Genomic DNA, 23,857 nt, shown 5'->3' with positions numbered 1-23,857 from the left:
ATTTCAAAAGCAAGGGCTCCACACCCTGTACCCCTCCATGTATCCAGATCTTGATGTTCTCTTTATGCTACCTTCCAATCACACCTCTGTCACCCCCAGCCTCTTGCTGCCCACATCAGATACAATACGCTGTGGGGCAGAAGGTATTTTCCATGCATAATAGAAAGTAAGCTTTCTTCATTGGTAAAACAGAGAGAACACAGAACAGGGCTAACTCACCAGGCATCCTTGAATCCAGCGTACCACACAGAAAGTGGCTGTCTCCTAAAAGCAAGCGCGTTCCGGGCTCATGCCTCCTGTTCTGGAATGAGTGGCAGCAGAGAGGAGGGCCATCAGAGGGGCTGGGGCGGCATTGCCGGAGGCAGGGTGCTGGGCGCGTGCGCCTGCCAGGCAGAGACAGATGGAGAGCTGACACTCCGGATTGCACTTGGAGCAGAAATGTGGAGGATGACAGGAGCACATGTGGCCTTGAACCCAGCCCTGTCTCTTCAGGCAGAACAATGACAGGGATGTGTGTGCAAAGTATCACAACCCCTACCCTCCCCTTAGCACTCTACCTCTCTCTGCAAGTTTCAGAGCACCAAAAAGCAAAAAGTGAAATTCGGAATGATAAGCTAAATGCCGAATAATTTATTCACCACCACCCCCATCCTGTTCAAGGTTAACCCTTATTTTGCCAAAAGATAGAATTGTAGACCTGGCCCCCTACCGCCGCTCACAATAAAAGGCTTCCCTTCATCTTCTCATTTTCACAGCCATAATTGGGAACTATATTAAAAAAAAAAAATAGGCACAGACCTCAAAGCTTGTTTATTCAACTGGAAATCCCAAACAGTCTACAAACATTTTTATAAGACTTTGTATATTGTGCCAGCTTATCATCCTGAACAAAGTATCAGAATCATTCCTTTTGTCAGCTTCTCAGTAGTATGTGTAAAATAGAACACTTTTTAGAAGCAGAGCTGAACACTTTTATTTTACTTGAGTGCTTTTAACCCCCTGGGATCCCTGGGTTGATCTGCTCCAAACATTTTCAGCTTACTTTCCTCTACCTTGCATAAAGATCCATGGGAGATAAAAACAAAATCTTCATTGTAAAGCCTTTTCAAAAGCTGAACAATCATGTCCTCCTGATTTCTGATTTTTTTTTGCACACCCCTAAATGTTTATCCTTCCCATGAATAACACATACCCAGCCAGGTTCAATGGACTCTTCCCTATTAAGCTTTAATGGACACCATGATATATAAAACTAGGAGCCTTTGTTATAGTGCTTTATCTAAAGCTGGCTATTTTCTTCTCAGCAGTCCCTCTTTAGTCCTTTGTAAAACATCCCTGCCTCATAGGAGAAACATACGCCTGCCTGCCTTGCATGCCTTTTCTAAACACACAACAATGCCAGGCAGAAGGAAAATACTGTTCTCTCCTAAAACTCTTCCTCAGTTTTACACTTGCAAATCTTCCCTAGGTCTGTGTTTGTTTCAACAACAGGGCACATGATGAGGTAGATCCCTCAGGCTTCACCTTTCCAACGTATGCACAATCCACTATCAACACAGAAACAATTCCACTCAGGGTCCTCTGATCAGCCTGCAAGCTCAATGAACATGATAGACAGGAGCATTCCCGTTAACTCTTGCCATTCCTTCACAGTCCTCAACATGTCCTTTACTTACCCTACACTTTCCATATGCTTTTAGCCCTTGTCAGATGGATTTCCACACTACTTGCTATCTCCAAAAAATTCTGAAAACAGAGGCAATAACTCTGACTTCTACCTACTCAATCTTCCTACACCTCTTTCCAAGAGTGCACACAACCTGTTTCAAAGCATACCCACACACACTCTCCCTCTGCACAGACTAAAAATATATTCTCTTTGATAAACAGTGTCAATCAGTAAGAACTTCTACAGCCCCTAAATACTATACCCAAGAAGGGCTGCTTTATCCAGCACACCCCTCAAAAATCCATCATTGTCAGAGACAACTTGTAAAAAGACTACAATTCATAATGATTACTCTGTTCTGTCACTAATAGTATACTGCACCCTATTTATGAGGCCAATCTTTTTGTTCATCTTAGTTAGATGTCACTTGTAATGAGGTTCTCTGTAATGGATTTCAGTACAGTTAAGCACCAAGCTCAAACATTCTTATGACAGAAAGCTTTATAGCAGGCATGAGTGTGATAATCAATTAAGTCCTGCTATAAGGGCCTTTATAGAATCCAGCATCCTAAATCAGTAGATTTTCATTTTTTAAGAGAGTATTTTTAAAAAGCCACTTAATGCTACATGCCACTGATTTTTCTTTTTTTTTTTTTTTTTTTTTTTAGTACTATACTTATGTTAGAAAGAAAACATTTTCACAGTGGGAAACCCAACGTTTCATCAATATGCACGGTGAATCACTTCTAAAACAGAAAATCATATGACAAAATGCAATACACTTTTGAGAAAACTGGATGATATCTGGTTTTAAAATGGGGTCTTAATATCGGTACACTGCAAGTCCCTAAACCGCAGCTCAGAAAATTGAACTTCCATATGCTGTGTGATTATGTATCTTTTCTATGTGTAAAAAGGCTTTTTAAGCTGTTATCTGACTACAGTAATTGCCACTTTAAATTGATCCACGTCAACAAAACCTGGATCCCTGGAGATTCTCACCTAGATGTCTGATTGTAGAGGGGCCTAGCTGAATGTGTGTGCATCTGAGACTAGTTCAGCATTTTCTCAAGAAACCAGTTTCCTCTTATTCTTTAATCCATGGAGGCAAGAAAAGCAGAACCCCATTTGGCAGTTCTCCCTGAATAGGGAAACCTGGATACGTAGTTCTACACAGTTACTTAGACAGAAATAACTTTCCGTTCATAAAACAAAAAAAAAAAAAAAAAGGAGATGGAGCCAAGATCTCTAACATCCAAATTGTATAATAAAAACAGACAATCAATAACGTGATGAATGCATTTATGCAAGTGAATGGAGAAAAAACAATATATATTGCAAAAGTTTTCTCCAGTACAAAACACTGTCATAAGGAAACATATTTTATAAAACTAAAATATATCCCAATTAATAACAAAGAATACCTTACCAATTAAGTACTTCCTCAGGAGAACCTCATCAGTTAATGTGTGTCATTGAATTAAGAACATAGCCCATTTTTACGGCAATTTTTTAGAAAGAGTCATCTAAATCAACACTTTCCAAACCAGTAAGTTTAATCAACAACAAAATGCTGGGCTCCCAGAAAAGCAAATACGTAAGTTGTTTTCTGACAACTTTAGATCATTCATTAGAAAGACATTATGGTACCATATTATTCCAAGGTATTTTTCACTTATGTCCACAACAAAACTTCCATTAAATACAAATTTTTGCTTTGTTCAAACATGACTTAGCAATAGGGACTAGCAGTCTACTGACATGGTCTGCAGTTCAGGAAAGCTGTCTACACTGGTGAAGGGAGAATTTGAGTTAAAGCCTTTCCGCAGGTCTTCTCAACTTTCCTCTGGGCTTCTAGCAGGCTGTTGTGCTACACTGTGACTTCACACAGTGGGTATTAAGTGAGTTAATTCAAAGGAGCTGAAACCTCATTGATCCTAATTGAAAGCAATACACCCAACCAAATACTTTCCTACCCCATCTGCTCTGGCCTGCCACCAGCTATTCAATACAAGAGAATTAATAGTTTCAGATATTCTAACGGACCCAATAAAGGCACTCATTTAAGCAGGGCTGCATTAACAAAGTGAAAAAACAAGGGCAAAATGGGTTCAAATGGAGCATTTTACTCCTAGTTGGCTTTAACAAAGCTGAATAAGGCTTATTCTGACTTTTTATGTGCAAGACTTGATAAACTGAATGAGAAGGCACTCAATGATCACCCAACGAGCATTGATGAATGGTCATTAAGACCCCCCTGCTCTTAGAGGAGGCCCTTCCACAAAGTGGCACACCAGCTTGAAAGGGCGGACTCACTAATGTCCAGATTTCTCCGCTTGCTTGTCCCACTTTCAATTTCAGACCACTGGCCACCAAATGAGGCTGACATATTGGAAAATAATGTTTTATGGGCGAGTGGTAAAAAATAAAATGGAGGCATTAGCTCTGCTTTCAAATTCAAATCTGCTAGTTTTGTCAGACCCCAAAGGTTTTGATTTTCCACCCAGCTGGAAGCTATTAGTGTTTTCTAAAGGCATCCCACTGACAAGGCAAACCTACCTAATGTGTGAGTTGTTGGGCTAAGGGAGATGGACCTCTCTTTTGGATGATTTCCTAACTTCTCATCACTTTGACAGTCAATTAAATAGATACAACACCTAATAAAAATGTACATTAATTTGTTTCTGCCACTGAAAGCCATCTGAAACTGTATTAAATAAAAGCCGTAATAGATTGTCCCCTGACAAAGATAAATCCAATTATACTTTGTCTGCAAAAAAACACAAATGGTTTGTTTTATTTAGGCTACAATGTAAAATACAGCCAAGCACAAGAAATAAGTGAGACAGAGGTGGGGAAAAAGAAAAAACTAAGTGGAAAAGTTCATTGAAGTATTCCATCAAGGTTAAGAGGTTATCTGTCATTTTAGCTCCCTTATATAAATGTCTGTTGTAAACAACTAAACACATTTACGCTATTCCCTCAAATATTTCCTTTGGGGGAAATGATTGGCAAGCATTTGCACCTCCTCAACTTTCAGCCAGCCCACAGAAGAACCCCCAAGAACTCTGCTCAGATGACAAAAGAACAGGAGACATGATTGCCATCTTAAGAATTTGAAGGGTGTATAAACATCATGGGGTCAAAGGGTTATTTAGGGCTGTCCAAGAGAGTCTAAGTGCTAGCAATGAGATGGAGTAAAGTAAAAGAAAACATGCTGGATAGAGGAAACCTGTCTTAATAGGTGATTATACAGACATTACAGAGGCAGAAAAGCTTTACTGCCTGAATCACTTGCCAACTAGTCAGCCAAAGCACTATAGAACACAGTGGCCCATGGAGGACATGCCGTAGGTCTGTTAAGAAATCCTCATCTACCAGGGCAAGTGGCAGGCTGAGAGCTAGAAGTCACAACCCCTAGCCTTCACCTATGACTTATGTCAAACTCATGGACTCAGGTCACTTTGATTTTTGCATCTCCAGCAGTTAAAGTGAGTTAATAATGGACTCTATAACTGTACTTTGAAGATTCCCAATGTTAAAATATTTTAAATGACTTCCTAAACTGATAAGCCAAATAGTCTCTCTGATATTCTTTTTTCCATCTTCAACGTCTACAGAATAAAATATTAGTGATATCATTCTGACAGTTTTTCAAGCAATATATTTGACTTTTAACTCTGGTTGAAGTACAATGTCCTCTTATACATGAATAAAACGATGTGCATTAGTACATTTAAGTTGTGTGTGCGTGTATGTGTACAAAAATGAAGTCTGTTTAAGACAAAATATCACACTGAAAGTAAACAAAATCTATATTCATAATTATTACAAATTGTTTCTGATACTGCCAATGCCTTTAAAATATGACAATATATTGTAGTTCATTTCCACCAACTTATTTTCAATGTCTAATATTTTAAAATTTTTTGAAATGCTATAACAGCTTTTAACACTTGCACTGATTAAATTTTATGCTATTTAACACGAATGTTAAACATACTATAATAATACAGTTAAAGATAGATGCCTACATAGGCACTAACAAGAGGTTAAATTATTTTTTAAATTTTTAAGTAAAACACTTCCTTATTAATCCACAAGGCTGAACACTAGCTAGGTTAACTCTTGTTTTTTTCAAGTAAAAGCATTTCCCATAAAAACAATTCCTAAAAACTATACATTTGCAATGTAAATCTGCAAATAAGTTACCTTTTACAGTTTTCTCATATTTTGTATAGCTACAAAAATCACTCAGATAACATGGAAGACATCCTAACTACCCATCTCTTATTCATTTGACAAGGACTGTAACACTATATAGAAAACCTTTGTTTCAATGTCACCACCTCCTCATCTTGACTAATGGCGAGTTAGTTTTGTTAAAACGCAAGGGTGATGGCGTATGCTCCAATGAACTTTCCCTCCTCTCAGCACCAGAGACAAAAACCTGCAGCTCTGCTCTGGTGCAAGCAGCCATCTGGACAGCTTTCCCTCAAAGCCCAGCCCACACCACACTGCAGGCAAAATCGGAGGGCTCGAGAGCTCTGTGGGGCTATTCATGACATACCAATTTCACATTTTCTGCTTGTACGCTTGCAACAATAAATGCTAATGAGGACTATGAATGACAATTTTAAAGACAATAAAAAGGTCTCCAAATCCCTTGCATATGGAGACACTGTTTTCAAAACTTCACCTTCTGTTACAGAGCTGTGAGAGACTGCAGGAGAAAAAAAGAATAACCTAAGGAAAACAATAAGATGATCAAAGCACAACTGAATCCTTAAGATTTCCAGAGAAAGCAATCTGTGTTAAGCCCAGCAAACAACAGATCTTACCACCGCTATGTACAACCCTATGAATACATGAGATACCTTTAATCTCTACTCCCTTTGCCTTCTGTAGACATGAAGCTTAATAAAAGCAATTCTTGATGAACATTGATTATATTCATTATTTTGGAGCCTGGGAATTCTAAGGATAGTATTTGTCCAAAAATAATTATAGTAATCATCACCATCATCATCATACTTTGGCATAATATTTAACATTCCACATTTTAAATAAATTCAAAAGCAACCTGGTTCTCTTCTGATAATATCTATTCTTAAAAATAATGCAATTGTTGTGGGTGGTGAAATTATATACAATATTTATTCTCTATTTTTTTATTTTTCCGTATTTCCCAAATCTTCTAAAATGAGCATGTATTATATTTTGAATTTTTAAAAATGTTACTTTCAATACATGGAAAGAACTGAACAAATAACATGTAAATGTTTTGACCTAGATAGGAATTAAACTATTTTACACAGCAACAAAAATAAAACAAAAGATTCCCCTATAGTTCACAGAAATTGTCTAAAGAGTATTCTTTTCATTAACAAGGATTAAAACACTTTCAACAAAATCCACCAGGTGGAGCAAATACACAGCAATAAAAAAAAATCCCAGACTTTTTTTCATCATGTTTTCTTTCACAGGACTTTCATCTCTAACAAATTCTCCACTTCTATCTCTCCACATTGCAAATTATCAAAATCTATGCATACATACTAATCTGCCACGTTTGTAAACAATTCAAACTTACTCAAAAATGAATTTTAGTTACAAATTATACTACAAATGTTCACTCCAAAATTGCTCTATTTGTTCAAATAATACCCAGCATAGTATATTTGCTTTTATAGCTTCTTAATTGCATATACAAAATTTTATTAAAATTATGTATTATTGTACCTTTTTACCCAATATACCTAAATGTCCTTTGTTCATTCCGATTGGTAAATTGACACAAATCCACAATTATTTACATGTTTTTCTGTCACTTTCCAGAGTAATTCACTGCCTCCCATTCTCTTCTACCACAGATTTTTTTTCTTGCATTTCAGGTCACACTTATTGATCACCCTCAGTTCAAGGCTCCAAACCCAAATTCTTTCATTTCTGACACCACCTGCAAGCCACAATTCTCCCCATTCAGTTTTCAAAGACTTCCACATTTTTCTCACATTATAACATTATACACTCTCTGCTGCCAAAGCATAATGCTACACATGGTCCTAATGTTACTAATGTTACCTGCATTTAAGAAGAGTCCACGTGGACAGAACTACAAAAAAGTTGGAGCTTGAAAGAAACCTGGCAAGAGTTTGTTGGAGGAGGAGAACACTAGTTAGGAATATTGACTGTGGCTTAAAATATATTTATATGTTTTCTTTTTTCATATTTATACTGATGTTGAAAAGAGAAATACTCTTAAAGAAATGTAGCAGGCTGATACATAAATAAACACGCACATGCCTGAGGATACACATAACACTTATGGCAGAGCTACTTACGCTGTGCATAATAGATCACGATGATGCCAGCTCCATCACAAGGCGCACCAGGCTAATGCAATTATTTAAATGATTATATATGTTTTACTGGAGTGGTAAACAAATATATAAAATATTGACATTACTTCCATAAATGTGATATGAAAAACAAGTTTTTAGAATAATTCCCACTAAAATCTTCCCTGCAAAGCCCAATCTCTTTATTATTTGCAAAGGACAGAATAAATTCCCTGGAGCTGTGCTTATGCACTAGGCATAGGTATATACTGCTATCTTTACATGCCCATAACTCCTATTAACATTAATGGGAGGCACATACGTGCATCTAAAGGGTAAATGCCCTTCAGTCTGCATGACAGAATCCTAATGAAGTAGTTGGAAAAACCAAATCACTGCACATGTAGTCACACTTTCCCCTCCCTTTGCAGGAAACACCATCACCACCACCTTTGTTCCCCAACCCACAGCAAAGACATTTCATCAGCCCACAGTGTGGACAGAGAACCTGCTGGATTTCTTCTTGGTAAGATAAAAATCCTCTTATATACATGGGATCTCCCAAATGGCTCCATCTCCATGCACTTCTCAGAATATTTATCCCATGTTACCCCCAAATTGGCCACGCATTACTGTGCAAATATTATTTCTCACCACCCCCAGCTTTGTCAAAGAGTGTGGCCCTTCCCACAGCAAATGTCAAAGACCATATTCCAATTCCAAGAAAAGGAAAAAACATCCAAGTATAAAAGTTTTATCACCTTTTTAAAAAAGTGGACTATTCTATTTTCATGGGCAGATTAAGATTCCAAAACCACCTCATAAAAGCAATCTCTGAACTACTAGCTCCACACCAGACTACTAATGAGTCTGACCGGAAAAGAGCAACACACATAGGACACTATATAATGGGAACTCAGAAAATAAGAACCCAACAAACTAAGGCCAGCCCTCTACTGGTTAACGTCTGTTGCTGCTGAAACAGATTGTTTCATAGCAAGGCCAGAAGTATAAAATAAAGCCAAATTCTTAGATCTTTTTTTTTTTTTAATCAAGCATGTCTGTCAGTGTGGTCCAAAAGGGGAGAGCAGGGGACACAGCATTGGCAGGAACCTCAAATTCCTGACCAAACCCTCTTCCACACAATGCCTCCCGAAAGAAAGGAACCTAGGGTTTGAGCCAGCCTGACGCTGGCAGACAGACAGGGCTGGCCTTGCAGGATGTCAGAGCGCCAGGCGGCTGTGAGAGATACTGGGTTTTCACACACTCCCAGCCTGACTGTTTTGCTCTTCAGGTAATTAAACAAGGAAGCAGGGCTGCTGGGTATGAGCCTGACCCCGAAGCTGCGGCTCCATGGTTCTGCATATCAACTTCCGCAAGAACTGCCCGGAGCATCAACAGAACATTCTCCTCTCACTCTCTCTCATTTCCTTCTCCACCTCTTCCTAAAGCTGACCCAGAAACAAGTCCTGCCTACAAAAACATCCAGAGAAAGGTCTGATTTTATTTGTCACAAAAATCTCTATGCTATTCCCAGTCATTACCCTCCAAATTTTAAAAAACAAAAAACTACCCTAATAGCAGGAACTTCATAAAAATTCATATATACCAAATCTATGTAAAATGCTGGTCTCTTAATCAAGATGGATCAAAGAAAATTATACTCAAATAATTATAATTTTTAACACGCTTGATTAAAGTGTAAATCTTCAAATTCAAAGAAGGCTCACCAAGAAATAAATAATTTTGATAGTCCAGTTTACAAATTAAACATTTGTTGTGTTATGTAATTAACATTGTTATTTTAAATTTTGATAGTGGTAATTAATGTAAGCAAATACCATCTACGATCTGGTTTATTATGTTTCATCAAAAATTTTATTTAAACAAAGCTCTAAAATATTTCGTGTGTGCAAAGTCTCCATTAAAACTCAGCAATATCAAACATATCCTTTAAAAGATAAGAAATTGGTATATTTATACATGAATATATATAATTAAACAATGATTAGAATCATATAAATAATATCTTCTTCTTTCATCTCAAAATCCATAGAGTAAAATATTGGCTGAAAGAGACACAGACCAAAAGAGAGAAGAATACAAAAGCATGCCTGCTTGTCTGTGTTCAACACAAAGAACATTAAATGAAAACAACTGGCATGCTGCCAAATTCCTATAGAGGCAAAGAGATTCAAATAAATTGATTTCACGCATCACACTGACCTGGGATCAGTGTGCAGTGCTACAATAAGCTCAAAGCTCCATGTGGGGTAAAGCCCATTAATGCTATCAGACCCCTCAAACATGACCAAGAAAAACTAAAAATAAAAGCAGATACTCTCTAAAAGCAGCAATTTTACTTAATAAAATAACTTTCCTCTTCCTAACAAAGATGCCAATATATAAAGGTACATAGCATCATCTACATCAACATTTTTTAAATAATCCTTTTTCAAAATACAAATGTAGCTTTTGAAACCCACACAATATGTAAAAATTGATACTACCTATACATCCCATTCTATGATATGAATGAACATAAACACACACCCTTTGCAACAAAAGTTTCCTGTCATTCTTTCCTCCCAAGCTGCTTCCTCTTACACCTTTTAGAAAGCATATGGATCTTTTTAATATGCCAAATACTACACCCTTCTTAGAACTGTCCTCAATGGCTTATGACAGCAAGCTCCTCAGGGCAGACTACCACTCGTAGGTGTCCCAAATATGTCTGGTCCCTACAATGGCAGGAATTACAGGAGAACAGCTCCAAGTAGCATTCTAGAGGACCAAGCACTGTGTCTACCTTGGATATGCTTTAAAACACCAGGTGGGAAACACACCAGCTTTCTCATTTTACCAGCTTCCACCCAAGCTGGTGGCAAACCCCTTTAGTATCATTTCCCATCCCCCTGCCACCCAGCCACTGCCCTAACAGAGGCCCATCTCCAGGAGACCCCAGCCTGCTTCAAACTTGCTACACTGACCAGACTCTCTGGCGCCACCTCAGGCCATTCTCACTCACAATGCCGACTGTTCAGCCATGGGTAGTCCTTTGCTTTATCTGCTTCTAAATTACAACTCCAAAACTCTAAAAGCCCAGGGGATTCCAGGAGTTCTAAAATGTAAAGTATGTGATTTCTGTTTTCTCAACTTCTTGAGTTTGAATCCCATATTTCTATACACCTAATATTATTACAAAGAGGAAAAAAACTAGGAGTAATTATTGTTACTATATTTATTCATTTATTTAAAAACAGGGTCTCGCTGTTGCTCAGGCAGGAGTGCAATGGTACAATCATAACTCACTGCAGCCACGAACTCCTGGGCTCAAGCAATCCTCCCACTTTAGCCTCCCAAGTAGCTGGGACTACAGGCATGCGCTATCACACTCGCCTGAATTTTTAATTTTTTTGTAGAGATGGGGTCTCATTTTGTTGCCCAGACTGGTCTAGAACTCCTGGGTTCAAGCAATCCTTCTGTCTCAGCCCCTCAAAGTGCTGGGATTATAGGCATGAGCCACCACGCCCAGCCTAGAAGTAAATTTTTAATGCCACATGGAAAACAAACAAAACTCAACAGTTATAAAATAGGTCAATACAAATATGTGTATGTGTATACACACATCATGTTTAAAGTATGTACACACACCACACATACAGGAGCGTAGGAGAGAAAGAGAGAGGAAAAAAAGAAGAAATTGCACATCGTGTTTCTGATACATGATGCTGGGGGTTCCGTACATGAATAACAAATAAATGCATTAAAAAATTATATTAAGATATGTGTTCTTGTCACGCATTTTTGCTTTCAATATAGATCTTCCATGCTGCAATGGTTCATCACCAGCAGGCCACAGACATATTCCACATGACCAGAAAGGAATAGATTGTGATGGAATGCATGTGGGTAAAGATAGTAACTCTATATATCTGCAATATGTTCAAGTTTTAAAATCCAATATCCTTTTCAATTTTTAATCTGCATCTTAGATATCTTTATCATACTAATACAAACCCCATGCAGATACATAAGGCAGAAAGCAAGGAGCTCCATCATGTTTGGAAGCCCAAGCTGGTGGAAGATGACAAGAAAACAATTCCAAAGTGGGACGGTTATTGTTATTACTTTGTTTCCTTTAAGATATTGATACCTTTTCTTTTTCTCTATGCAAGACTTTAGAAGACTAATCAACCAAGATCTGAGTTCTCAAAAAACCAATGATTAGTAACAACAGTGCATAAGGTTAAGAAAAGAGAAGTAGTCATGGGAGATGTCTCCACTGCTTAAACAATTGAACTCCTTGCCTTCTCTTTTGAATTGATGTCTCTCATTAATTATATTAAAAGAACGTCATCACAATATGAAGAAGGAGGGATGAATGGAAGAGAAATACACAAAAACCAAATCATGATTAAGGCTTCCCCAAAGGAGTGTATCATTCCACAAGGAATTACTCCATTTTCTCTGGTCTTTCAGGAAAAAAAAAAAAAAAAAAAAAAAAAAAACCCTTATTTTCCAACACCTTCCTGAGAACTTTAAGAACAAGCCAATAAGCATTTGTAAAACTGGCAAGAGTAGAGATTGTGGCGTGGACGCCAGCAGTGATGTTTCCAGAACAGTGGTCACCAAGGGTGAATATTTCGCTCCCCCTCTTTCTATGTAGTCAGTCAGTCACAGAACTTACAAATCTCTTCCCAACCACTAGAGTGCCAACCAGTATCACACAACATTTGTGTTGACTCTCAACTTTTTCTTAGCAGTGGTTCCTTATGCCCTGGTGCTTCTGTACAAGTCCACTATCCACTAAACCTGGAACGGAGCTGGCTACAGGAGACATGAACTCTCTCCTGTAATCCAGGGCTTCCTTGAATTTTCAAATATTGCAGACTCTAAGAAGTCTCTTGCCAAATGGCAATACATTTAGTTTATATTTGCTGTTTTCCTAAATGCAGATATCACCTTTTTTCTTAATGTGTCTATGGAATGAACTCTGCTTAGGAAGTGACATTTGCCTAAAAGTTTTTTAAAGATCCAAATACATCAGAAGAAATAATAAACTGAAAGGCACTTTTTTGCCTATTTAGTCAACAAACTGTTTCAGAAAACACCATCTCCTCGTTACAATAAACACAGAAATCATGGCATAGTTTTTACTCTTTAACTCCAAGTATTGCTCAGCTTATAACAGATGTATTATGAAACATGGCAAGAAGCACTGCAACAAGAAGAGGGTGAAAAAATTTGGTACTTGATCATTTGATATATTCAGACCCAAAACTATCAAACAGGGTTCCCACCACCAGATTGATCCCCACCCAATCCCCGCACCCAAAGATTTCAAATACAAATGTTTAAAACATACAATAGAACAGGCACTAGAAGAAGGAAGAAAAAAATAAAATCTTCACAATTATAATTTATTGGAAAAAAATAGATTGATTTTTCTGGTATGTAAGTAAATTGCAAAATCAAAATATTTGTCTGTTCCTTACCTTGACAATATTCAAAGTTCCCTTTTTTCCGGCAGTCACCTATTACTAAACTCAGTGCTCTCCAAGTGTTTCTTTTGACAGATATCATTCTCCACCAATCGCTCTGCTAATTTCCTCTCTCCTTTTCTGACTGGGACAGAGATTATGTTCACCAGCCCAGAGATCAATCTTTTCTATTGACAACAACAAAGGGAAAAAAAATGCATATATCACAACCAGTCTGAAGTATCATACCCATCTGTTTACATGATAACACTAGGCCAGTTTTGTTTTGTTTTGTTTTCAAAAAAACAGATACAAGCTATTCTAAATTTTAGAAGAATCCAAAACAATCCCCATTGTCTCAGTTCCTATCATGACGTTTTCTAAAGGACTCTTAATTTTCCAATCATCTGACTCAAAGCTGGATACATTCTGAACCTGAAAGCTCTTCTTTCTTAAATTGGTTTTAAAGATAGGCACATCAATACCTTAAGAGAATGTGTCACATTTTACCTGTTTCAAAAAAATAATAATAATCTGTCAGATATTATGTTTTCTTTAGAAAACAATTTAGACATTATTATTTATGGAATTTTACACACAAGTTAATCCTGCTTCAAAACAAAGTGGTTGGTTTCATTATTCAAATACTGTTTTTGCTGTTCTGAAATTTCAATATTGCCATTAGCTCACATAATTTAAAACAACAGTGAAGAATAATCCTTACGTAATAGTTAAAAAATATTACTAAAACAAATATTGTTGAATTATTTTAGCAAATCAACAAACTTCTACACCATTCTTTTCCTTTTAATAATATAAATTTTCTCATTTTTTCTGCTATATTTGACAAATTTAGAATTTGTTCATTCACAATATTTATTGAGTGTCTATTCCTCACCTACTATGATTAAAAATGCTACCACTACTATCACTACTATGAAGTATTGGTATTTAATTCTTACCAACTAGGAAACATAAGGGTCTAGCACAGTCATACACATATAAGGTAGAAAAAGGTAGGAACTTAACAAATGCAAGGGAAGAAAGATTTATAAAAGCAGTCTCAAAAGGAATTACTAAGGCTGTTGCTATTTTTTGAGACCAAATTACTTCCTAGAAATTAAAATCGGTGAACATATTCTGATGTAAATAAAACAAGCAGATTCTATTTTTTTTTTAAAAAAGTAGTTTAAGTGCCATATTCTGATTCTTTTGTGATGCAATCACTTGTTTCTTGTTTTTTAAGGTTAAAAAATTAAATAAGTACTGATTAATTAAAATACATTACTAGATATTTCTTCGTTGGGAATTGCCTTGCAGTAAGCAAAGACAATCAGCTGGATCTTCGAAACATTTAGCTTACTGTGAATACTAACAATTTCATTAACAAATGATAAAGCAAAAAAATTCAATAATATAACCTAGATATATAAACATATGTACACGTATCCATTATGTAGGTACTCAAATAGTGGAGTGGGGGAGAGTGCACACAGAAGGGAAGACTGAAAGTAAATACATCTAGATGTTAAATATGATTATTTCTGGAAGATGGCAATATGGGTAATTTTTCTGCACAATTCTGTTATTTCCAATGTTTCTGTACAAAGGTAAAATACATTTTATATAGAGAGACTTAAAAAATATTGGGAAAAAAGAAAATGTATGCTCTTCTTAGATTCAATCATAATATTTTGTGCTTCAGCAACCATCAACAAAAGCCATCAGAGAGTCTGACAAAAGTGGATCATGCCCCTGTATGAGCCATAGTTAATAATCTCTTTTGTAAACAAACAAACCAGGCAAAGCATATACAAATCCTCTAGAGTCTAAGTCTATTTCTTCCTTCTCATGACTGCTAAATACCAGACCAATGTCTGGGTTTAACAAAAATGGTGTAATCTTGGTTTTGAGGCACATAAAATTACCATGTGATAAACTTCAAAACAAATTTCTCAATTAAAAATGATCTCTCAATTTGGAATATACTACTTTATTTTTTAACTTCACTGGTAGTATCTATTTTATTCAGAGTTTTCTGAAGTGAATGAAGAAAACTGGCAGGAACACGGTGACAACAAAATATTTTAAATGTGCATATTTATAAATTCTTAAATGTTAACATAGTATACAAATACAGTTTCAAACAATATACAATGTCAATCTAAAGTTACCTATGAGGATTTTCCCCACAACTATTTTATATATGAAACAATATATCACAATCAATAGGGTAACTCAAAAAAAAAAAAAAAAAAAAAAACGAACTAATCTTTGGATTTTTCAAAATAATGACTGGAGTGTCACATTTGTGCTTCATATCTCCAACACATTAAATGCCCTTCCAATATGAAATAATAATAAAATAAGTAATGGTAATAAGCACGATGTTCAGGTATCTCTGAGACCTATTCCACACTGAAGTCTGTCACACGGAAATGATAAAATTTCTCTATCTTTAATACTTGCTTTGTTCAGATCTGGATGCTCAGCCCTCAAATTTGTAAAACCTCATTACGAGGGGAACATACTGAGAAAAGTTTAAAAGCTAAGCTCCACCAAGAGCAGAATGCCTCAAACAATTTGTAGTTCTACAAGTGTTATTTAAAAGGCTCAACATGTTGTATTACCATGGAAATTGTGGAAAACATACATTCCCAAACAAATATTACTTTTTCTCAATGGTATGAAGTAATGAAAACCACATGTGTAAATCTGCGATCCGTGCAGTAGTTCAAGCTGCAGCTAATAGAAAATACAGAAAGTGAACTCTGCTATATAAAGGATTCTTGTTACAGAAATATAATGTGAAAACCAGATGCAGACAGAAAACCTTCATCACAGATGGGAATGTAATCACTGGCATACAGAATACTTTTTTGATCAATCTTAACCATATGCGCAATGTATTTATTTTCTAAGGAATGCAATAACTTGAGAGAACCTTCTATTTGAATTCAGTTAACCTCATATGGCCTTGGCAAATCATTCTTGTATCAGTTTATCTTTCAAAAATTTAATAGGATGTAAAGACTACACACATCAGAATCAACCTCAAAAGAGATCAAGTGCAGTCCCCATTACTGTATTTCTCAGTCACTGCCAGGAATCCTTTCACTGCCTAAACATGTTTCTCTAGAGAATTCTATCAACATTGGGGCATTTTTTCCTTTAGTAAATGATATATGGTTATTCCAAAAATGAGCATTTAAACACACCTCTTTTTATCTATCAACCGGGGTTGAATCAAACCTTAGCTCTAACTCTTTTCTTTTCCTTCACAGAAACATTTTATATCATAAAAGCTATTCTTTTACATGAACAAATGTACCATTAGCTTTTGTTTCCAAGGGGAATCACCACAAAAGGAATCTGTTATATTATATCTGACTTAGGAAACATTACCTTGGTAAGTACAGTTCTTGGCATTGGATTGTAGCTTATCTTTGTCAAAGCTTCACCATTTCTTTGTAGGTAATTCTGTGTCCCTTTAATTTGAAGGAGTAGTCAACAGAGCACCATATATGCTTCACTTTAGGACTATATTCAACTTCCAACAGGAAGCTACTGAGACACTGTGTGATTTGGGTGCCCCTCATTGCAGGGTATGTGAACTAAATGTCATTATCCTGATTTCACAAGCTTCCTTAAGCTTCCATGCATACACTCATCCAGATTCTCCTCTCTTCTAACTACTCATCTCCTAGATCCACACACAGAAACACACAGTCCTTATTCTTGCCTAATCTCACATATAAGACCCTCCATCACTTGGCACTCATCTACAGTTTTCAGCCTCCACTCCAACCACGCCCTTCCAGAGTGCAGCTCTTCTCTGACTGGATAAACTCGCTGACGGAACGCTTCCTCTCATGCTCATGGCTTCGTTCACTGACTTCACGGCCCTTCCCATAGACTGCTGCATGGCCAGTTCTTCCTCAACTCTCAGGTTTTAGTTCAAGAGTCACCGCCTGAGAGATGGTTTCCCCAACCATTTGAAATCAAGACTCACCACCATGTCCTCCCAACCCCTGCATCATTCTAACACTGTTTCTTAATTGTCTTAATTATATTTAACACTACATGAAATAATCTTAGTAACTTCTTTTTTATCTTTCTCCCTCTCTCACCCCCAAACTGCAAGGTCTTCGAGAGCTAGGGTCTTATCTGGGGTGCTCATTACTCTATCCTCCACATTTGGAACTGGACTAGGAACATAGTTGTAGTAGTCCCAAATAAAAAGAAAAACAAATGAATCCCACTCAATGAAATGCCACAAAAGCCCAATTCAATCCCCGTGACTTTGGCAAACCTTTCCCTGGCTACTTCTGGGGCCCGTGATCTTTTTCTCTTCTTTATACTATAGCACTTTGGGTCTATATCAGGCTCTGCAACCCTTTACCTGCCCGGTACTATTCACAGAAGCCCATTCCCGCTGGTGCTATATAGAGATAGGGCAGCATGGAAGTCACCCAGGGCATTCACGGCTATGAAGCCAGCCCTTTGTCCCACACTGAGCAGCAGGACACTGTGACTGGGAACTGCAGCACAGTCCACACAACCTTTAAGGCATAAGTGCACTCTAGCAGCTTTTTATGCATTGAGTTATCTCACAATTGAGTGTGTCAGCTGTTGCAGACATGAGATCCCATTTAATTTCTTACACCTTTGGACCCTACATTGATGCACTCTACTCATTCCATTGTCAGGCCTGCAAGAGCATGGCCATGTTTATTCAACAATGCTTACACCCAGTGCCTAGCACAGTGCCTGGCACACAAAAGGCATTCACTAAATACTGGCTGAGTAAACAGGGAATAACTGATAATGGAATATGGTCTGGTCTTTCTTCAAGCCCCTTTCTCCTGGGATAAGGCATTATTTCAAAATCCTACAAATATTTTTAAGAAACAAATTAATCAGAAGGTAGGCAACCAACTAAGTACCAACAATGCAATATGACCAATGAGTTAACAAACCGGGCAATTTTAAATGGTAGGAAGCTCTTAAATATCTTCTCTGTTGCAGATATAATTTAATTTTCAAAAAATAAAGTGTTATAAATAACCATGGCCTGCACACGCTGACCATTTCGAAGCCCACTGTATACACACTCTGGCTGGACTGGAATCTCAGTTCTTACACTTACTTATCAGCTATTTGACCTTGGACAAGTCACTTAATCTCTCTAAGCTTCAGATTTAAATCTCCAAAGTAAGATAATAACACCTAACTTACCAGGATGATATGAGGAGATAATACTTGTGAAGTGCCTACCTTAGTGCTCCCAGTGCAAGTATTATTTCATCCAATGTGCTCAGTTCTTATCATTTGATACTAGAAAAGAGGTAGTACCTATTTTAATATAATGAAATATGACATAAATGAAAGCAAAGGTCAGTACTCAAAAATATCAGTACAATTATCATCTTTTACTTTCTGAAAGTAATTACTGCACTATTAGTGATAAAAACAAAACACCTAGGATCAGTCAACAAAACCAAAATATGTGGAATTAAGCTGCAGGCTCTAAAACATTTTGGCGTGATGGAAAAAAAAACAAACAAAAACAAAAACAAAAAAAAAACACACAAACTCATGTTTGGTAGTTTTGTTTTTTTTTTTAATCTAATTTCATCTGTGAAAGACTCTCTCTAGGGAATAAGAGGAGAGAGAACCAGAATCATTTACAAAGACTGTTTTCTCCAAATAAAGGCATCTGTTTCATGCCAGCAATTTCCACCTGGAAAAAAAATGGGACTTTGGAAACATCTGCATTCGTGGTTGATGGTCACACATCTCAAGAGGCTACAACAACTGTCCAGCTGCAAGCATGGCCTGGTTGCTGCTGCCCCTATCAGCTGATCTCTCTCTCTCTCTCTTTCTCTCTCTCTCTTTTCCCTCTTTCCTCTCTTCCTCCCTCCCTTTGTCTCTGTCTCTCAGAAATTTGGAAAATTGTGGTACTTTTGTACTCTAAACAGTAACTTTTCTAAGTGCAGTGAAAGGTTTTGATAGTTTTCCATTTGTACTTTAGTATCATTCCCCGCTGCAACTGATGTGGCTGACCCTGTTCATGTAGAAAATTCCTACGTGGTAGGGTTTGAAGAATTCCAGGAGAGTAGTAAGCCCTGGAATAGTGAAGCCTTGAAGAAAATCTAGGTTCAGACCTTGCCCCATCATGTGCACAGGGTCATCTTGGGCAAGAAAGTAGATCTCTAAGAGTGACTTATGAAATAATCTCACTCACAAGTCGGTATTAAGACAATATGGAAACCTCATTCCATCAAGGCCTCCCTTGAGGCCCCACACACTGCTGTCTAAAATTGTCCAGTCACTTGCATTAAGAAACTGAAGACTGCACTGCCGAAACTGTCTCTTCAAATAAAAAGGTTTCCTGAAGAAGAAACAGTGAGGCTCATTACCACTTCCGCATTCTGAGCCACGGCATCTCAGGCTGAGATGGACCTACCTCACTGTTCAGTACCATCTGTGGTTCTGAAGCTGATTCATCAGGCAGTAGAGCAGCTGGAATCCCACACAATGTCAGAGAAAAGACCAGACTGGATGGGAAGGAATGTCGGGAGAAGGGTTCTGGAGGAAGAGTGCTCAGCCTGGAGATCTGTCCAGAAAGCAGATACAGATATCCAAAGGAAGAGAGGAGGGAGAGGAAGAAGAGGGAGACCGTGGCAACTAAGGGACAACCGGAGTGAATCTGGTAGGGAAAATCTGGAAACCACTACAGTGGATTTTAGCCTTGTTTGGACCCTCAATCAAAGAAATTGTTCGATCTCATAAAAATGTCCATATACATAAAATTTTGCTTATAATTTCAAGAAGCTTATCCTTTATTAAAGCCAATTTATGAACTTCAGGGTAAGAAAATAAAATAAAAAGTTACAGTGTGCATCTATGAAGATCCAAGTGGCTTGATCACTTCATAGTTCACCTAAAGATGGCGTGTTTTCCAAAAGCAATGGCAACAAAAGCCAAAATTGACAAATGGGATCTAATTAAACTAAAGAGCTTCTGCACCGCAAAAGAAACTACCATCAGAGTGAACAGGCAACCTACAGAATGGGAGAAAATTTCTGCAATCTATGCATCTGACAAAGGGCTAATATCCAGAATCTACAAGGAACTTAAACAAATTTACAAGAAAAAAACAACCCCATCATAAAGTGTGTGAAGCATATCAACAGATACTTCTCAAAATAAGACATTTATGCAGACAACAAACATGAAAACAAGCTCATCCATCATCACTGGTCATTAGAGAAATGCAAATCAAAACCACAGTGAGATACCATCTCACACCGGTTAGAATGGTGATCATTAAAAAGTCAGGAAACAACAGATGCTGGAGAGGATGTGGAGAAATAGGAACACTTGTACACCATTGGTGGGAGTATAAATTAGTTCAACCACTGTGGAAGACAATGTGGCAATTCCTCAAGGATCTAGAACCAGAAATACCATTTGACCCAGCAATCCCATTACTGGGTATATACCCAAAGGATTGTAAGTCATTCTACTATAAAGACACATGCACACGTATGTTTACTGCAGTACTGTTCACAATAGCAAAGACTTGGAACCAATCCAAATGCCCATCAATGATAGACTGGATAAAGAAAATGTGGCACATATCTACCATGGAATACTATGCAGCCATAAAAAAGAATGGGTTCATGTCCTTTGTAGGGACATGGATGAAGCTGGAAACCATCATTCTCAGCAACTATCACAAGATCAGGAAACCAAACACTGCATGTTCTGCCTCATAAGTGGGAGCTGAACAATGGGAACACATGGACACAGGGAGGGGAACATCACACACCGGGGCCTATCGCAGGCTGGGGGCCTATGGGAGGGATAGCATTAGGAGAAATACCTAATGTAGATGACAGGTTGATGGGTGCCACGGCACATGTATACCTATGTAACAAACTTGCGTGTTCTGCATATATATCCCAGAACTTAAAGTATAATAAAAATAAAAATAAAAGATGGGGTGCTTCATTTGGAGCAGGAGGTGGGAATGGGGTAGATTTTGCTTTTGTTTTATTGTATTTTTTTTAGTTGCCAAAACTTATAAGCCAAAATATAACAGCAATAAATTGTGCATTCTATGACAAGAGAACACAATGAAAGCGACCAAGGTGGAAAGAGGTTGAGAAAAAAACCAACACGCTGTTGGAACCAAAGATTTCACTTTAGTCTCAGCAGTGAAATGTTTCAGGACAGTTTTAAGTAAATCACTTGAGTTCAAGGCATGAGCTCTCAATAACTATTTAACAAAGCATTAAAAAGTATCCCAACTGTTCCAGACTCCCACTTTCAAGGGGCTTACAAACCAGCAGAGAAGTCTGAATTGCATGGATGATAGCAGAGTTGGATGTGGTAAATTCTATCTTTGGGGAAGAAGGGTCATCGAAGTGTCACTAGAGGCTTAGGAGAGGACAAAGTGAGCCAAGCTTGAAAGAGCTTAGGTGTCCAAACGTGAAGCAACCCAGGGTCTTAGAGAAGGCTGAGAGAGAGAGGTCCAGGAAAGGCCTGGCAAAGCAGGGCGTCATTTGTTTTCAACATCCTCATATCCCCCAGTGTCCATCAGGGCCGGATTATCTATTAAGGATTTGCTGAATAAAGAAGCAGCCAAAGAGAGACTACTGGGGTTTAGAGAAGAAAGTGATGAACGGTTCCATAGTCATCAAGTCAGACGCCGAGAAAAAGCAACCCTTTACTGAAGGTTGTCCTTCACACGTATCATGTCATCCTCATGACCACACTATGAGGCCATGCCATTATTATCCAGATGAGAATTATTTCTACATGAAAAGGGTAGCTAAAGGAGATAAGTGGTAAAGCACTGGGGAGTTAGGTCTCTTCATCACTATACTTGACTGCCTTCTGGCAGGGAAGAGCAGCATCACTTCCCCCTGGAAGGGTCCAGAGGTCCAGACCAGTCAACCTGGGTGACACGAGCACAAGATTTGCAAAACGACTCAGAGTACCAAAGGATATACAGCAAAAAGCCTCCTTCCACCACTACTTCCTGGCCCTGCTTTCTTCCCTAATAGCAAGCACTATTGTCAGATTCTTGTATATACTTGCACAAGTAGAATTCTACGCATTTTTTAGTACAAATGTAGCATTCTACAGACATTCTTCTGCTCCTTGCTTTGCTCATTTAATGATACATCTCAGGAAGAATTCTGTATCAACACACATAAATGTTTCATTCTTTAAAAAAAGATTTTTTTTACGCTTAATAATTAGTGCTTATCAAGCATAATTCACTACAGAGGCAGAAAAGTCTTAAAAAGTCCAATTCCGGCAGATTTTAGAACAAAATCACAAACTCCAAATATGGTTAAAGTTCAAAAAATAAAAAGAATTACCACCACGTTTTTAAATTAAATGTTATCAGACAAAACAAGATAAAGACCTTGGAATAAAATTATCTTAATGAACTATATCCTGAAAGTCCTCACCCAGGTAGATTTTTTTGTTGTTTCTTCCAATAACTAAAATCTCTCACATAGGGGACAACTAAAGTGAGCAATAAGGATTTAACGCTCTTTAACATGTTAAAGAAATTCCTTTACTTTCCCAAAACAACTCTTCCATTTGGGAAAAAAAAAAAAAGGATGGCTCAGCATATGATAGTTTTTAGTTTACTATCTGTTGATTGTAAAATGGACAGACATTTCTATTAAACTCAGTAGATTTTAATGCATTTTTTGTTGTTTTCATTTAAAGTAGATTTGAAAAATACCATTGGGCCGGGGCGCGGTGGCTCACGCCTGTAATCCCAGCACTTTGGGAGGCCGAGGCGGGAGGATCACGAGGTCAGGAGATAGAGATCATCCTGGCTAACACGGTGAAACCCCGTCTCCACTAAAAAATACAAAAAACTAGCCAGGCGTGGCAGCGGGCGCCTGTAGTCCCAGGTACTTGGGAGGCAGAGGCAGGAGAATGGCGTGAACGTGGGAGGCGGAGCTTGCAGTGAGCTAAGATCGTGCCACTGCACTCCAGCCTGGGCGACAGGCGAGACTCCGCCTCAAAAAAGAAAAGAAAAATATCATTACATGAAAAAATATTTGGTCTACAGACAGAGCTTGGGGTACTGAACAAATGAATCTAGGTTCAAAAGCACCTTTAAATAACTACGCTCCCTCTTCCCACAAGAGGACTGAGCCCAAGTCTGAGGCCTGCTGGTTTACAAGCACTGCTTTCATCAGCTACTCCTTAACTCCATATGCTGTCATCTCTACCTTCTCTCCTTCTTACCATGTTAGGATTAAAAGACGTTTTAGACGTTATTCTACAAACAGAAGTCCAATGTTTGAAATGTATAAAGCAGG

The 23,857-nt window shown here is 37.7% G+C and overlaps 1 protein-coding gene across 6 annotated transcripts in view; it reads right to left on the bottom strand.

The window, feature by feature from the left end:
• The window catches only part of RUNX1T1 (RUNX1 partner transcriptional co-repressor 1), a 148,558-nt gene that overhangs the window by 107,563 nt on the left and 17,138 nt on the right, over positions 1-23,857 (bottom strand). The window contains exons 2-3 of one of the 6 annotated variants that reach the window (XM_050802193.1): positions 18,771-18,830; positions 13,509-13,681 (exon numbers count right to left, since the gene is read on the bottom strand). The exons of 3 other annotated variants lie outside the window; for them this stretch is intronic. In XM_050802193.1, coding sequence (XP_050658150.1) covers positions 13,509-13,596 — 88 coding nt within the window. In that variant the 5' untranslated portion in view covers positions 13,597-13,681; positions 18,771-18,830. 2 more of the 6 variants (XM_050802192.1, XM_050802195.1) reach the window with 2 other exon arrangements.

Source organism: Macaca thibetana, chromosome 8 (assembly GCF_024542745.1).
Source record: "Macaca thibetana thibetana isolate TM-01 chromosome 8, ASM2454274v1, whole genome shotgun sequence".
NCBI lineage: Eukaryota > Metazoa > Chordata > Mammalia > Primates > Cercopithecidae > Macaca > Macaca thibetana.
This window is presented reverse-complemented; position numbering and strand designations above follow the sequence as displayed.